General features: G+C 38.5%; 1 protein-coding gene across 1 annotated transcript; it reads left to right on the top strand.

Annotated features, from left to right (window-relative positions):
* Positions 1–7,724: 7,724 nt before the first annotated feature.
* Positions 7,725–14,676, top strand: LOC139722089 (di-N-acetylchitobiase-like). Its single transcript, XM_071633414.1, has 7 exons — positions 7,725–7,874; positions 9,086–9,233; positions 10,248–10,450; positions 11,862–12,030; positions 12,805–12,902; positions 13,898–14,032; positions 14,473–14,676. Exons 1-7 carry the CDS (start codon positions 7,725–7,727, stop codon positions 14,674–14,676), a joined length of 1,107 nt encoding a protein of 368 aa, XP_071489515.1.
* The last annotated feature ends 2,437 nt before the right edge of the window (positions 14,677–17,113 follow it).

Below are 17,113 nucleotides of genomic sequence, written 5' to 3' on the forward strand. Positions count from 1 at the left end.
GAAGGAGGGTGCAATCGATATAAAGACCAATTTGGCAGTTTGATACGATTTTGGCTTGTCCATGATGTAAGTCCCGAGGATATATCGGATATCATGAACCGCGTAATCGTAAGACTGAAATAGGCAGTTACCAGTCCTCTCCCCCCCCCCTTTTTTTTCCATGGCTGAAACTACAGGAACAAATTGCATGTACATAATCAATCATACATGTATCTATTACTTAGTTTGATGCCAATTTAAGTATTGTGGGAATCAGGGTTAACATCGAATCCCAAACTCACCAAGTTGGAAAGGAAGAAGAAGCGAAGTCGCACTCTCCGAAAGCCCGTCCGTTCCTGTCCCCGACCTACCCGGCAAGTACTGTGAGAAGGGAAGGCAGAGCAAGATACTCCAAGAACTCGCCAAACTCCCAGACTTTTCCAGGGACCGTCACTGACCATGCGCTCACACAGCGTCGTACTTGGGAGGTGGACACACCCACTTCTTCGTAGACTCAGCGCAGTCGTTTAGTGGTATTCAGCCCTGGTTTCTGCCCAACTTACAGTTATATGGCTTATAACTTTTGCCGATATGCAAATCAAAGGAAATGCGCTTCTCTGTGGAAATGATTTCCTTTCCCACCTGTATAATGTGTTGATACCCCTGTAATCGCAACTTTAAAAAAGAAAGTAAAATATTGTGACGCTGTTTCCCAAGTCTGTTCTCAAATTAAAATATTTCTCCATCCTGGTAACTGTCACAGGGGATAAATTTTTGTCTGATCAGAGTGATGTGCACAATATCATAAAAAGACTCACGAATATCAAAGGAACACGTGTTACAATAAACCATGGTTATTCAACTATGACCAACAAAAATGAAAATGCCTCGTTTAGAGGAGAATGACATTTTAACAGATTTATTTGCTAATCATAAATGTTTTTATGTTTTAAAAGCGGTAAAATGATAGCAGAACAAAGGTGCGATGAAAACCAAAAAAAAAAAAAAAAAGGATGAATATATTCAAAATGGAGTAGCTGTGCGATAAAGTTCATTTGCCACCTTTATCAAAACGTAGGATGGTATCAAAATTTTAATCACACTCAAATACGCACTGAGGAATATCTCATGTCAGTTGATGGACGCAGAGATTAACGGGTATAATGTGCTCAAACACGCATTATGTCATTTATGGTTACTTATTGAATATACATTGTAAAATTATAAACATGCATAATCATCCATAATCATATATACAGTATTATGCTACAAACATAATTATGCATAGTGCTTGTGTGTGTGTGTGTGTGTGTGTGTGTGTGTGTGTGTGTGTGTGTGTGTGTGCGTGTGTCCCTATTATTCATTTACTTACTTACATAACCATATGTTATATCCACATGAGTCTATAATTTTTTCAAACGATTGTGTCCGTAATTAATTATTATGATGATCTCAGGTGCGTAAAGATTGAAGATTATCATCCCAGGGGTGTACCCGGACAGTGTACATCGAGGGATCATAATTATTATCACATTTACATCTGTTTAAGCAGGTTGTCTGCAGAGCAGCTTTGCAGAGGAAAGATTTCTTATCTTCCGCTTACAGCGCAATCACGAGCGAGTCAGTGGTATAAATAGGTCATCGATTATACAGACGCGTCTGGGGGTAAAGTCTAACCCAAAGTCCATCAGGCGAGGAAGGGTTCGTGAATAGGAGGGGGGGTGGTGGGAGGTAGGGTGGGGTCGTTTGCGGGACTGAGTATTCCATTATTGTCTATACAGGTCATAAAAATGTTCTATACCAAGACGAACTTTTTTTCTCTCATTCTGTCTTCTTACTACAATAATGAGAGCTATAGGAAGTCACCATTAGACAAATTAAGAGAACGATAAGACAGAGCAATGATAAAGGAGAAACATCACGGAATTAGAAAAGGGTGGAGAAGGAGACGGAGAGATAGAGAGAGACGAAGGAGAATGAGAAGGAACTGATATAGAAGGCTTAAAAGCTGCATGAAGAGAAAGGGAAGAAAAGAAGTATTAGAAGCAGAATGGAAGCTAGAGCAAAATGCAGAGAAGATAAAAACAGAAAAGGAGAGATAAAAATGAGAAAAGGTATTTGAATAAGAAGATAAAAGAGGAGTAAAAACAGGAGGACTAAAAGAAGAAGAATATGCAGAGAAGAGGAGATTTATAAGATTAAGGAGAAGGGAAATTTCAGCTAAAGGAGGAGCAGAAAGATAAAAAGAGGAAGAATGACAATAAAAAAAACTATATATATTGACTATATATATTGATTAAATAAAAGAAAAGTAACATAAAGAAGATAAGAGAGCTAAAATGAGGAAAGAAGAAATAAAAAAGAAGGAGAAGATGACTTAAGAAGAAGATAAAGAAGGAAAAGAAGGAAGAAATGAAGTAAGTGCATGAAATGAAATGAAATTAATTGAATTTAATCGAATTGCATTGAGGAACAGAAAAGGGTGAAAGAAGAATGAAACGGAAAAGTGAAGATAACAAAGGCGAAAGAGGAAGGGAAGAAGGAATAGAAATGCCAGGAGAATAATGAGAATAAAATGAAAATAAAAAAGGAGAAGAAGGAGATGGGGAAAAAAGAAGGAAGGATCTAATAATTGAAAGAAGATCAAGGAGATGGAGGAGGTGAAGAAGAAAGAGTGAGAGAAGAAAATAAAAGAGACAAAGAGAGAAGCTCAAGAAGGGGGTAAAGAAGGAGTAGAGGAATATACCTCGAGCAAAAACAAGATGAAGAAACAGAGAAAATGTCTATTTATCAAATGGAGACAATGCAAGAGACGCGAAACATCCATTCTAAAACACACGGTATAATTTTCGCAGTACCACTTGCGGCAAGATATGGGGACACACATAGGTAAATAGAGTTTACAGACAGACAAAGAGACAGGTAACACGATATGTAGGCGTATATAGAAGAGATAAAGTGAGGGATACGTTGAGACGTTCAAAAGTCAAACTAGGTGCAGATAAATCTTGAGGGCTATTTATTTAACAAAATCTCTACTTGAGTCGAAGGGTTTGTGTTCTAATCAGAGAAGTGAACAATCGGTGATTTACGCGGTACTAAGTTGGAGTGGTAATTAACGGTTGTACCCAGTCACAGTTATCGGACATCCGATTTCAAGTGTTAATATCGCAGAATGATACCATCCTTGGGTTGATTTACAGATAAAATGACAATGTCACATTCATCCGTTTAAAGGGATGATATTGCTTTACTTGAGATGGGGATTCGGGTTTTATCTTTCTGCGGTATGGTTAAGAAACAGCTTATTTTAAAAAAAAAAATAAAAGAATACAATATCTGGAGTTTGTAGTTTGCTTGATGAAAATTTTATTGGTTTTGATATAGCTGCGATATACAAAAGATAAGTAAAACAAAGTGATCCAAATAAAATGTTTTTACCAATTTTTGTTGGGACCACTTGTTTTGGATAGTTCTAGAATAGTACTATGTTAAAATCTCTATCTTAACTTCTACCAATACCTTCCCTTAGCCAGGAAGGGAAGAATTACTATAGAAGAGAGAGAGAGAATTGTTATAAAATAAATTGAAATAACCGACATGTATGGGAAACTGAGCAGAAAACATAAGACTGATAACTGAAAAGATTTGGTGTAGCAACTTCATCAGGCAGGAAAATGCACAGAAACAGGCTTTGATGTATTTTTGCTATTTACGAAGAAAAAATAATTCTATTTAATATCTTCCTTTGCCTACCATCTTCCGTTGGTTGATTTTATATCGCTTTATAGATTCAAAAGATAATGAAGCAAAATGAACCAAAATAAATGCATGAATGGATTGCTAGAAACACATAGATAAACAGATAGAGCGATGGGTAGACAAATAAATAATATTCATGAATAAACGAATTCCACTTCTTACAACAGGCAAAACTATTGGGGATTTCAGAATATTGAGATATTCATAAATTGGCTGTAACAATGATACCATGTGTAACCAATTTGAAAATCCATATCAATCAGGGAAAAAACACCTGGATGCAAAGACTATTATCAAAACGTTTCAAATAGTACAAGAAATTGCACTATTGTCTTATACATGGGCACGTGGTTTATTTGCGATACGATGCCGGATGAATAGATCGACAGTGTCAGAGTTCACCCTGTGGTGCAAATGCCGATTATTAATTGTCTCATTTTGTTGTAGTGCTACGACAATAGTCCCTTGGTCTGAAATACTGCAACTGGTGTCATATTTACAGGGGCGGATCCAGGGAGGACCGCAACCGGCGCACGCCCCCCTCCTTTATTTTTTGTTGAAACAAAAGAAATAAAAAGAAAAAAAAATGGGGGGGGGAGGGGTGCGTGCGCCCCCCCCCCTTTAATTGTGTAAACACGCCCCCTCTTTACGGAATTCCTCTATCCGCCCCTGTATTTAAAATTCTAATGTCTGCTGTGCAGGCTATCCGTAGCAGTGGTTGAAACTGAAATGATTGTAATAATCATGACAGCATTTATATCAACAGAGAAACCGAAAAAACGACAACAGCATATGAATAAATAAACAAACAAACAAACAAACAGAAAGCATTTCTGCAGAGTCCATACATGTTGTAGTATAAGGCTTTGTCCTATTCAGAAAAGCTGAAACAACTTCTACAACTATTACTCCCATACAACTTTGAACTTTTACAGTTTCTTCAACTAGCCTCTCATATTAAATAATAAAAAAAACAATGTTATAATGATAACGATTTTGGAAAAAGGTCATTGACATTCATGAACGATAGGTATGCTCCATAAATATATATATATATATATATATATATATATATATATATATATATATATATATATATATAGCTGGTATATAAAGAGAGAGACGAGTGTACTAACTACACCTACATGTAATGAACCAATGTCAAAGAATCATTGTCTCATTGTTTTATGTTTAATTATTATTATGTATGAATACGAAAAGGGGAGTGCGTGCAGAGCCATGATTAAAATTACATTGCATCAGCTGTCTACTATGCTTTATATCATCATCCCTATCATTCTATCATCGTGTAATTGCGAGATTTATTTGCGATACGATGCCGCACTGCAAAAAGTCCGGTGTTAAATATGAAACACCGAGCTGGTGTTCAATTTCCGGTGCTCATTCATGGTGTTAGATTAACACCTCCGGGTGTCATTTCAAAATATAAAATTGTTTTTTTGAATGCTAGTAGTTTCTTAGGGACTGAATTTCTTGTTAATTCTGAACAAGACGATGAAGAATTTTCTGATAAAGTACTTGATTTTCTTTAAAAAAAAGTGTAAACACATTTACACCACAGTAACACCAGTTGGTGTGGTCTCCTATTGAAGCTGGACGGGTGTTATACCATTGAAATTAACACCACTAATATCAAATCAACACCATGATGGAATCTCGTGAAGTCTCGAGGAAGAGAGGTTTTCGGTAGCACTATCAGTGTGTAGTCCTTTTAGGGACAGTTGCTTGGCAAAAGACTGAAGCGGGGAGTTGAGGTATGATGAAGGGAAGAGACATAAGATCGAGAGAGCAAAAAGTGAAGATGGTGGGGCAGGGGTAGCTGGAAGTTGAATTTGCACCATGGAGACTGGAGAATCGTCACTTCCGCCTTTCATACACTCTCTCCGATAGCCGCTTCTCTCCTCTTTCTAGGCAAGCAAAGGTCCTTGCAAGGACTACGTAAACATGTTAAACCTCTCTCCCTCCCCATTTCTTTTTTTAAATACTTAACCATGCAAACCTTCAAGCAACACACTCGTAAAAGTTTGCCCGACCTTCATGATGAAAGCTTATCTGTTTACACGAACTATGATGAAATAATAATAATTTTCTTCACGACAATGTTTGCCCTTTGACTGAGCAGCAGGGCTTAATGTCTACGAGGTTTAGCCAACTGCAAAGGTAGGTGTCTATAAGAAAAGCCTATGATTTTGATTAAATTGTAATTGGTGTGTGTTTTTTCAACATTACATGCATGAACCTTGCCAATGGAAGAATGTTGCGCATTGATTCTGTGATGTAGTTCAAACACAATTATTACATTTCGAGTTTGAAAATAAAGATGACAAACAGAATGGTATTTGTCAACGGGTCCGCAGTAATATCATAATGCCGATTACAGATTCGAAGTGAAATTGTATTTCTAGTTTGTTAACAGATCGTGATCTGTCAACAGACTAGAAACACAGTAGTCAACATCAGCATAGTGTACAGTAGTCAACAGTGCACTATGTGCACTATTGGGCGCAGTGGCATAGTGGATAAGACTCCCGATCGGAGGACCCGAGTTCGAATCCCGCCCAGTGCTTACGTCCTTGGACAAGATGCTTTTACCCACCATGTCCCACTCGACCCAGGTGTATAAATGGGTACCTGGCAACGCTAGGGTAATAATAATGGCAGGGCCCTCTAGTAGAGCAGTGGCAACGCTGAAGAGGCTACCCTGGGTAAATAAGACCTTATTATTATTATTATTATTATTATTATTATTATTATTATTATGTTGACTTCTCTTGATTGAAATGAAAGCAATGCGGTAGATTGGAGCAAAATAACCCCACTTCTATTTCTCTCCTGAGGGACCTATTGTATAGTACTTTTTTTTAAAGGAAATTTCTTTCAAAAAATGCAATTTCTTGCTGGCTGAATTGCCCTTATTCGCATGCACTGGCTGGGGCCCGTTGCATAAAACTTACCGTTGAATTTCAATGGTAACTACCGTCAAAATTAGGCATCACAGCCAATCAGCATCAAGGATTATAAAATTTACCGCTAATTTGAAGACTTTATACCGCTAGAAAGGAGCGGTAAGTCCAGCGGTAAGGGTTCTATGCAACAGGGCCCTGGTCTTCCATGCATTGATTCCACTCTAGGAAGTGAAATGTGGAACGGACCACTTTACTGGGAGCTGACGCACCTGCTCTTTGCGATTGATATTTGCACTTTGGATATATACTATTATTCTCTACTTATTTTTGTTTTCTCTTGTGTCCGAAGTGAGATGAATTTTGCATCATCTCCCATTTTCAACAATTGCAGATATTTGATAGTGAAGGGGGTTAAGCGACATTTTGAAACATTACAAAATAATAATGTTATTATACGTAATCGGATAGAACGAAATAGAACCTCTCCAATGATACTTGTTACAGGTACTTAACATGAGATATATTATAAGAGTGATTATGAAGTATGTCCCAAATTTCTTTATAGTAGTTATTTTTGTGTGATATCTTGTGTGATTTAGCAACTTTGGTCACAAACATTAGGCAGGCAAATTGATTAGAATGAAGATAACTCTATTTATAATCAGACTTATCATTTTGTTCAGTGAATAGGCCTTGTATACGTAAACATATCTAGTAGGGAAATGAGATGTACGGAATTATAATGAAAATGGATGGTACAATCTTTAGTAGTTTTTGTTTCGTGTCTTGCTGTTAATTGCCCATCAACCAAAGAGTCATGGCTAAAAATAAAATGAGGCAGCCTGTCAGCAGTGCCGTATGCGGCACTGGTAAGGAAGGAGATGGGACGCCCTCTGTCAAATCTTCCTTTACAAGCAGAACAAGCCTTATCGTAAAAATTGCTATTGTAAACACTGAAATGTTATTACGCCAGGTACTACTGAACTTTCGTGCAGTAAAGAAACCCGGTCTAAAGTACGCCAATGTCCAAGGGGAGGATCACTTAAAAAAAGGACCATGTCTGCTTCAGTCCCACGTACAACATTTCTGTGTATGGTTCTGTCATGGCTCTGCGCTACTTCAACGAACGGAAATCCTCTTTCAGCCCCATGTCCGTGCTCGGATTCCTCCTTGTGCGATCCCATCAAAACGACACCTAAACGAGAGGTGAAATAAAACAATAATTTCGCCATAAGCATTGCAGTGTAATACGTCGTAGCACAGCTGCTTTCACTGTCAGTCTCGCTGGTGCATGTTTGCACATCAAATAAATCTCGCTTATACTGCATGTATACCTAAATTCAGTTTATGTATAATCCTTTATCTGCTTATATTCACTTCAGTTTTATTTTTTTTTATTTCATTGGCAATACAGTATAGCAAAGCCTTATACGTTTCGACATAACCACACGAATTTATACACATCGATATGTATCATGTAGGAAACACGTCTGAAGTAAGGATTATAGGGCAATGTCCCATCAAAGCCAATGTTACAGTTTGAACGAAGATTTTGAGAAAAATAATTGGAAAACAGGCAACCATCTTCATAAGCAGAGATTGACTAGGAAGATGGTCCCAGGTAATATTGCTACATAGAATAAACTATCATAAAGTAGATAATGAATTCGGCCACTCGCGGCCCCTGCATGATGTGTTAAGAGGGACAGAAATAGTTCGGGCCTTTACTACCGTGAAATGCTGACATTTGGTTGACATAACTATTACGGACATACCCGTGGTTAATTTCCATCATGCTCACGTGACCATCGTTACAACAATGATAATGATGCATAATTGTATCTCTATCGTGAGGAGTTTAGATATACAATGCGGCTTTAACAACTGGAATCATTAACATACACATGATGATTATGACATAACGTTTATAACAACGGAAAAATTGATACTTTTAAGAAAATTATCGTATTATTGTGTATTTGGTACGGTATCGGTATTGGTATAGGTATTGGTATTGGTATTGGTATTGGTATTGGTATTGGTATTGGTATATGGGTATGGGTATTGGAATTGGTATTGGTACTGGTATTGGTATTGGTATTGGTATTGGTATAATGGCATTGGTATATGGTATTGGTATTGATATTGATATTGGTTTTGGTATTGGTATATAACACAATATTCATGACAGGAAGTGGATGGCTGTGGTTGCTGTGTTATCAAACCGCAAAATCATGTTAGATATCCCCCCCCCCCCGAAATGTGTCAAACCAAAATAAGAATGACAAATTTGGCTCGTGCTGGCATCATCACCTATTGTATCATAATATGTGCACGTTGTACAAACATCACTGTTCCATGCAAACGAGGAACGAAATGTCTCATTTTGTTTTATTTCTTTGCTATGTTTACATCAGGTTGTCATGTTCGCTTCGACGGACAAAGCAAACAATAACTGGAAAAGCTACGAGTGGGACAATTTTACCACCTTGGCCATCGGGGCTGGGTTCGATCCACAAATCATGTGCCACGCCCACTCAAAAGGGGTGCGAATCGTTGCCTACGGTAGGTAGCAGAAGGGATGGTGGAAAGCTTGGTGAGGGCAACTCCCTTCGATCTTCAGAGTTCAACTCCACATCATGAACTTGATCACTTTAATAATGAGTAGACTAAGATTAGAAGCTGCAGTTCCATCAAAGTCTGACTTACGCGGATGGGAGCACCAACGTTAACATTAAGTGTTTCTGCCGAAGAGTTATATACTGATGGCAGCCTTGATTGCATTTCACCGGAAGTGAAATCTTCAACTAGAAACACTCCCATTGGTTTGTCCAAAAAAAAGATAATAAAAAAAACAAAGAAAGAAACTTGTTTTTGGTTTGCAAGTTAGAAAGCGTCTTCCTACAATCCTTCGCCCAGAAAGTCACCATTGCTAGATTGTTGTAAGACAACAAAACGTTCTTTGCGATGGGCACAAAAATTTCTCTTTGATAATAGTTTATGTCTAAATGAAATTTCGTTGAAAATTATGTTTAGGTAAATGGGATATTTACTTAACCCAGGATATTGACAACTATCTAATGTCAATATCATATCGTTACTTCAAAATATCAAGGGGAAATTTCACCGGAATGATTATGTGGATTAAGGGAACTTGCAAAAATAACGTTGGTAGAACACATCAGTGAAGTATAAGAATACCCTATACAATCCGTCCAAACGTTTTACAGTTTTTAAATTTCGGTACCACTAAGGCTGGACAAGAAGACTGCAACAAGTTCTGATGTCACAGCAGTATAAGACAGCCATCAAGAGACGATGAGTGAGAGTGAGAATAAGAAGTGATGAGTAAGATGTCATTGATTGAGAATTCATAATTATGTCAAGCCAAACGTCCATAAATCGATGCGATAAATTGTTAAAGTTTATCAGTCTATTAACCAAGTATTCGATTTATGGAACATTTATCTTGCCAAAAGCGCAATGCTTGCGCGGAGCGTCTGACGTGACGTCATCACGCGTGCGGCAGGCAACTCTATGTTTAACGGACATTCTTTGACATTTTTGCATGGTGTACAGGCAGTTTCTCCCCCGCCACGCTTTTCAACGAGACTGCTAGCAACTTGTGGATTGAAGAGAACGTACGCTATGCAGTGGCCAACTTCACCGACGGCTTCAACATCGACTACGAGACGCCTCTGCCGGCGTCCAGGGCTCACCTTTTGACAGACGTGGTGAACCGCACCGCAGCCGCCTTCCGCAAGGCTCTGCCTTATTCTAAGGTAGGATATAGGCCTATCCCGTGATATGGTTGCAAACAAGGGATACACGTTGTTCATTTGCTTATGTATTGGGTATACATGTATTTAGATGGTTGTTTTGCAGTTAGAAAGGGTCGTCAAAACTCTGTACTAAAGGAATGCGATTCTTGTAAAATGTTCGTATAACATACACGGTTTTCTCTTATTTTCAGACTTTTTGTTTCCATGACCATAATCATTATACTTTATTTTAGGACTGGGAAAAATGATGTGCATCAAAGAATTCCAATTGCTAAAAACCGGTTACCTTCCCAAACAAAAAAAAAAAACAACAACAACAACAAAAGAATCACTACTGCTGCTGCAGCTGATATCAATTTTATGATGATGACAATGTTGTGCACTATTCTTTAATTTATGACCGTGTACCAATTTAAAGGACAAGTTCACCTTCATAAACATAAATATTGAGAGAATGTAGCAATATTAGTAGAACACGTCATTGAAAGTTTGAGGAAAATCAGACAATCCGTTCAAAAGTTATGAATTTTTGAAGCTTTTGTGCAGTACCCGCTGGATGAGAAGACTACTGCAGTGTATGAATAACTTAGATGTCACATGCGTACAACAATATAAGGAAAATATAAAGAGAATTTCACAAAATTTCATCTTTTGAAAAAAGTACACATTCCCCGGACTCGTTACCGACAAATGTTATGGGTAATATTATTCCCCCTGCCTTTAGAAAGAGGCAAGTCAAGTGCTCTTTTATTATGCGAAAAAAGTGAAAATATGTTGAATTTTCTTTTACATTTTCCTTATACTGTTGTACTCATATGACTCACAAGTTGTAGTAGTCTCCTCATCCAGCGGTTCCAACACAAAAATTTAAAAAATTCATAACTTTTGCATCGATTGTCCAATTTTCCTCAAACTTTCACTGATGTGTTCTACTAATATTGTTGCATTTTCTCAATCCTTATGTTTATGAAGGTGAACTTGTCCTTTAAGTATACGATTGTATATCATGCGGACGGAGGACGTTGATTATGCCGTACAAAACAGGTTTCATCACCTCTCTCTCCCTCTCCCCCCCCCCCCCCCCCCCGGGCATTCTCTTTTTTTTCTCTCTCTCTCTCCCTCTCTCTGAACAGGGGGTGTTTCATCAACGTTTGTCAGCGCTAAAAGTTGTCATCGCTGACAATCACCATAGTAACAATCAGTGACCAGAGCATCTCATCCAATCAAAACCAAGGATTTTGCTGAAATTGTCAGCACTGACAAACGTTGATGAAACACCGCCAGGCATGGGTGTGTACTATAATATTACCATGATTTTGCTCGCACGTGTAACGCACAACATGAAAAACCAATGTTGACTTGGAGAAGAGAATAATGCCTCACATTTCAAACTATGTTCTCCAATGTAAAGGTGTCGCTTGACTCGGCGTACACCGCAAACTGCACGCTGTTCGGTCGCTGTTACGACTACGTCAAGATCGCCGAGATCGTGGATTATATCTTCATCATGGCTTACGATGAGGTCAATCAGTTTAGTCCTGTAGCCAATGCGAACGCCCCACTTCACACAACAACATCTGGTAGGCAGGTTTTCTCGTCTAGCTAATTAACTAAAGAACATACACCACAGACAAATAAATGAAAATATAGATAAACAAACAAACAACCATGAGCGGTACAGCAGCCTCGACGAAGATTGGATATAAGCAAACAAACTGAATTTATAAAACTTATAACTGCTTGAGTAGTCTTTTACGTCAAAAAACATAAAAAACAAACAAAAAAGCAAATTTCCACTATAGCGTTTTTCATTTATATTCTTCCGATGTTATCTTCTATTCTAATTGTAAATTTTACTTTCCCACTTCAACGTTTTTTTTTTTTCTGTTATCTTTTCACTTTGTCTTGTTTGTACAATACCGTAACTTTTTCCTAATTTTAGGTGGTCTTTCTATCCCACCCATCCAATTTCCATTTCCCAACTAACTCTTAACAGGGGGTCCTTAGTCTGACTTCTAGACCATCTGCCTGTACTAACATGATTAATTTGCTTCCCAGAATGTTAACGCCATCTAACGACAAGAGAATTAGCAGGTTGACCTTGCAGCCAGCGACCACAGAACTCTACTAGAGTTCTGTGCCCGCGACCCTGCAAGTCAGACGCCTTTGCCTTTTAATTATCGGCTAAAGCAGGGAGGTGAGAAGAGCCACCTCCATGGCTAAAGCCTGCGACTCCGTCGAGGTCGGCGACTTCGTCGCCGCGGAGGGAGCGTTCTGTGGAAAGGACTAAAGTTGGCAGATGGTCTAGAAATCAGACTTGGGTATAATGTTAGTATCATTGCATCTACATACAGGTGTGGATGATTTCCTAAGACAGGGGATTCCTGCTTCCAAACTGGTCCTAGGGGTGCCTTGGTATGGCTATGATTTCATCTGCAACGAACTGACGCCGGTAGGTCCATTTTGAAGCGCAAGTTACCTCGAACGTTTTTGTTGGTTCACTGTAAGAAGAAAGATTCAGTGAAACACCCCGAGAAATTTCTAGGAAAATTTGAAAAAAAAAAGTTCATAAAACATTGAGACCGTGGTTAATTCAATATACCGCCCTCTGTAGCTGGGAACTCTACACCAAGTTGTGAAGTCACAATAGTACAATATCATATCAATTCTCTTTATTTTTCACATTGTTGTCCATGCATGACGTCGCTAACCTTAACTGTTGGTCTAAACTCTTCTAATTCAGTCTTCTAATTCAGCAAGTGGTGGCGCCGATACTATAAACATTCAAGTTTTGAACGGATTTCCCAATTAGTCTAACAATATTGCCGCATTCACTCAATCCACATAATGTAGGCCTATGTGTCATTCTCCTTTCATGGAAATTTGTATTTCCACTTTATTACAGCACGATAAATTTCAGAAAGCGCGTGTGTCTGTGTCATGTCGTGCTAATAGGGAGCTTTAGATTTTCGACGCGCGGACGTTCAAAGGAAAAAAACATGTTCTGAGCTTGCGCAGTAGCGCGCGTAAAGTCAATCTATTTTTAGCTTGCGTCGCCTGAGTTGTTTACTACGCGTACTGGGCTATTTTCACGTCCGCACAGTTTGCGACGTAGAGAGCTTCTTCATGCACTGATCGTATGGGGGCTCGATTTGATTTTTTCTACGTTGCGTCCCAGCGTAATCTAAAGCTACTTTTCCACACGACGCAGGGAGAGGAGAACGTCCAGCGCAAGCGTCGGCTCAAACGTCCGCGCGTCAAAATCTAAAGCTCCCTATTATGATTTTGTAAGAACTCGAGGTGGAGGCTGTGGTTGAGATTTACAATCATTGTTCTAATGCTCACTGTTTCTTGATTCTCTCCCCCATCCCACCCCACTCCGCTGTCTCTCTACTCTCATCTCTCTCTCTCTCTCTCTCTCTTTCTCACTTTCTTAAATGTATACAGAGCAACGAATGCTATAGAACGATCCTAAAATCAGAAGAAATATCTTACGGGCCACTCATGAAACTCCTCGCGCACAACTCATCGAGTGGACGATTGTGGAGCGATGCTGATAAGTCACCGTACTTTGACTACAAGGTAATATTTTTGTTTTTAATTCATTCAATCATTCATTCATTTGTTTCTAAGAACTGATTCTGAGGTGTGGCACACAGTGAGTAAAATACAATTAATGACTTTCAATCGGAGGCCCCGAGTTCGAATCCCGTCAAGTATCTAGGGTCTACGTCCTGAGACAAGATGTGAGTCTCGACCCAGGTGTATGAATGGGTACCTGACAAAGCTATATTATATGTGGTAATAATGGCACGGTCATGTGGTAGAACAGTGGTAACACTGCATGAAGTGGAAACCCTGGATAAAGAATACCACATTATTATCGTATCATTATAGTTATTAAGCCTATCAGATTCAACTGCATGTAGGTCTTATCATATATGACTTTGACTTACAGCAGACAAGTTATGTGTCATTCCATCTATATACGACTCCCCATTTTCGTTTCCAAATGAATACAGGATTCTGCTACCAACCAGACGCATCAGATATGGTACGATGACCCTTCTAGTCTTAAACTTAGGTACCAGCTGGCGAAGGACAAGCAACTTTATGGCGTGGGTGCGTTCAACGCCGATTGTCTTGATTACAGCACCGACGAAACGGCTAGGAAGGAGACCAAGGCAATGTGGGATGCAATCGGCGAATTCAAATACGGCTTATGAACGGGGACATAATCGAGCAGCAGATGACCTACGCGTAGTTTCATCATTTTGATGGTCGCTTGTATAGTTGCTTTATTCTACATGGTCCAGCGTACTCTCTAACTAACGAGGCTCTATTAAAGGACAAGTTCACCTTCATGTACATGTGTTTTGAGTGAATGCAACAATAATTAGTAGAACACATCCGTGAAAGTTTGAGGAATATCCGACAATCTGTTCAAAAGTTATGATTTTTTTTTTTGAGTATCTGCACAATTACTGCTGGATGAGAAGACTACTACAGTGTGTGATGTCACATGCGTACAACGACATAATGAAAATAAAAAGAGAATTTCACAAAATTTTACTTTTTGAATAAAGTGCACATTAACTTGGACTTGTTACTGATGTATGTTAAGGATAATATTATTCCCCTTGCCTTCTGAAAGAGAGAAGTCGAGTGTTCTTTTGTTATGCGAGAAAAGTAAAAATAAGGTGAATTTTCTTTATACTTTGTTTATACCGTTGCACTCATGTGACATCACAAGCTACAGTAGTCTACGCATCCAGCCATGACTGAGCAGAAATTTTAAAAACTCATAACTTTTGAACGGATTGTCGGATTTTCCTCAAACTCTCACTGATGTGTTCTACTAATATTGCTGCATTCACTCAACCCACATGTCTATGAAGGTGAACTTGTCCTTTAACTAAATTCTCACGGTTTCCACTGAAATTGAACCACAATTTAAGCCTCTCACTAAATAAACATAAATGATAAAAAAAAAACCCATAAGGAGCCCGTTAAAAAGATGACATGCATACTCGGGAAAAAATGTCTCGTTTAGCGTATGCTACTCGACTTGTATTCTTTTTTTGAACAACTTATTGATAATAATTCATGTAAGATTATTTTGTTGGTCGCTTTGCCTTTTGTTCTTCTTTATTCTGCTTAAACACGGCTAAGGAGTCCTTGAAGGAAGACTCAAGTCTCACAAGACTACCGTCTCACAAAATTAATAACAAAAAAAAAAAATAAAAATCCGAGTTTGTGAATCTACCAATAGATCAAAATGTAATAAAGAAGTTCCTCTATTTCTGAGGTAAAACATTTCCTGTGTCAAAATGAACTGATTTTTTTTTTTTTTTTTTGGGGGGGGGGGGGCAATATTCAGAGAGATTTAATGAGAATTCGACATTGCAGGAGAGAGAGAGAAAAAAAAGGACGAGAAAGGAAAGGAGAAGAAATTGAAGCTAACAGCAATGACAGAAACAGATAGAGAGAGAGAGGGAGAGAGAGAATCAAAAAGGAAGAGTGCAGAAAAAATAGAAGAGCCTTTAACAAAAATCAGTGTTATACATTGTGTTTTGGTGTGGATTGTACTGTGGATCGCAAGATTGATGTGCAAACGTCTTTCTTGTTATCGTCGTTATCATCATGACTTCATTATGATTTCTTCATCATTCTGATCACCATGCTATGATTTCACAGCAAGAATGTTCCAACCCCACTGATTATGATTTCAAAACCCCGACGTCCCCTCAAAATAAATGACGAAGAAGAAGAGGAAGAAGAAGAAGAAGAAGAAAAAGAAGAAGAAGAAGAAGAAGAAGAAGAAGAAGAAGAAGAAGAAGAGGAAGTAGAAGAGGCTGAAAGAAGAAGTAGAAAAGCTGGTCTTTCGCGGGTTCTATGGAATTGGCTGTGATTTTGTAACTGTATAATCGCTGCATGGGTAATGGACCATGCTCTGCGATGAACGAATGAAGCGGGATCTCATACTGTATGAGTTGTGTCTCTCTCACTCACGGGTATCCGGGGGACAGAGTCTTTGCCTCTTATATCCTGTCTATAGGTTTATAGAGAGGAACGGCCCGGGAGATTACGCAGACCATTGCCCAGTTAGACTATGGAGCTTCTATCATACGTGTATAGCTCCATATAGTTAGACTCAGGTCCTATGGATCTGAAGTGAAGGCAGACGATACCAACTCAGTCAAATAACCGCCCGTTGTTATGCTTTCAATAGATTTCACTAGATTCCATGTATCATACTAGGGAAGAAAAAGAAGTAAATTAAATTTGAACTGCTTCTCGTCCTCCTCTGCTGTCAGTTGCCATAGCAACCAATCAGACTTAAAGTTTTCCTCCTTGCACTTATAGTTTTGGTAGAGGCGATTTTGCTGTGATATCTGCGAGAGGACCGAGTACAGTTATGGGGAATAAATTAATATAAGAGGCTGCACCAAAGGCTTGATAATTGATGTTCCTAATGAAAAACGAAGTGAATAATGTACAGAAGTCTACAAAGTGATGTTATCATAAATTACATGCACGTCTATGATTATTATATTATTACATATCTATAAAACACACACATCCCCCCTGAATTCTTAAGCGATACGTTCATATCAGAATTCAAAGCTCTTTCATTATGCGAGAAAAAAACTCCACATAATT

Source organism: Diadema antillarum, unplaced genomic scaffold (genome assembly GCF_040938485.1).
Source record: "Diadema antillarum isolate AM-2024a unplaced genomic scaffold, OU_Dant_1.0 scf00000014, whole genome shotgun sequence".
Lineage (NCBI taxonomy): Eukaryota > Metazoa > Echinodermata > Echinoidea > Diadematoida > Diadematidae > Diadema > Diadema antillarum.

What these genes read in the sequence shown, in the direction of transcription:
- LOC139722089 (XM_071633414.1), top strand. Translation starts at nt 7,725, where the DNA reads ATGTCTGCTTCAGTCCCACGTACAACATTTCTGTGTATGGTTCTGTCA. An exon ending in AAACGACACCTAAACGAGAG is followed by an intron (nt 7,875 to 9,085) that starts GTGAAATAAAAC and finishes TGTTTACATCAG; the next exon opens with GTTGTCATGTTCGCTTCGAC. An exon ending in GGTGCGAATCGTTGCCTACG is followed by an intron (nt 9,234 to 10,247) that starts GTAGGTAGCAGA and finishes CATGGTGTACAG; the next exon opens with GCAGTTTCTCCCCCGCCACG.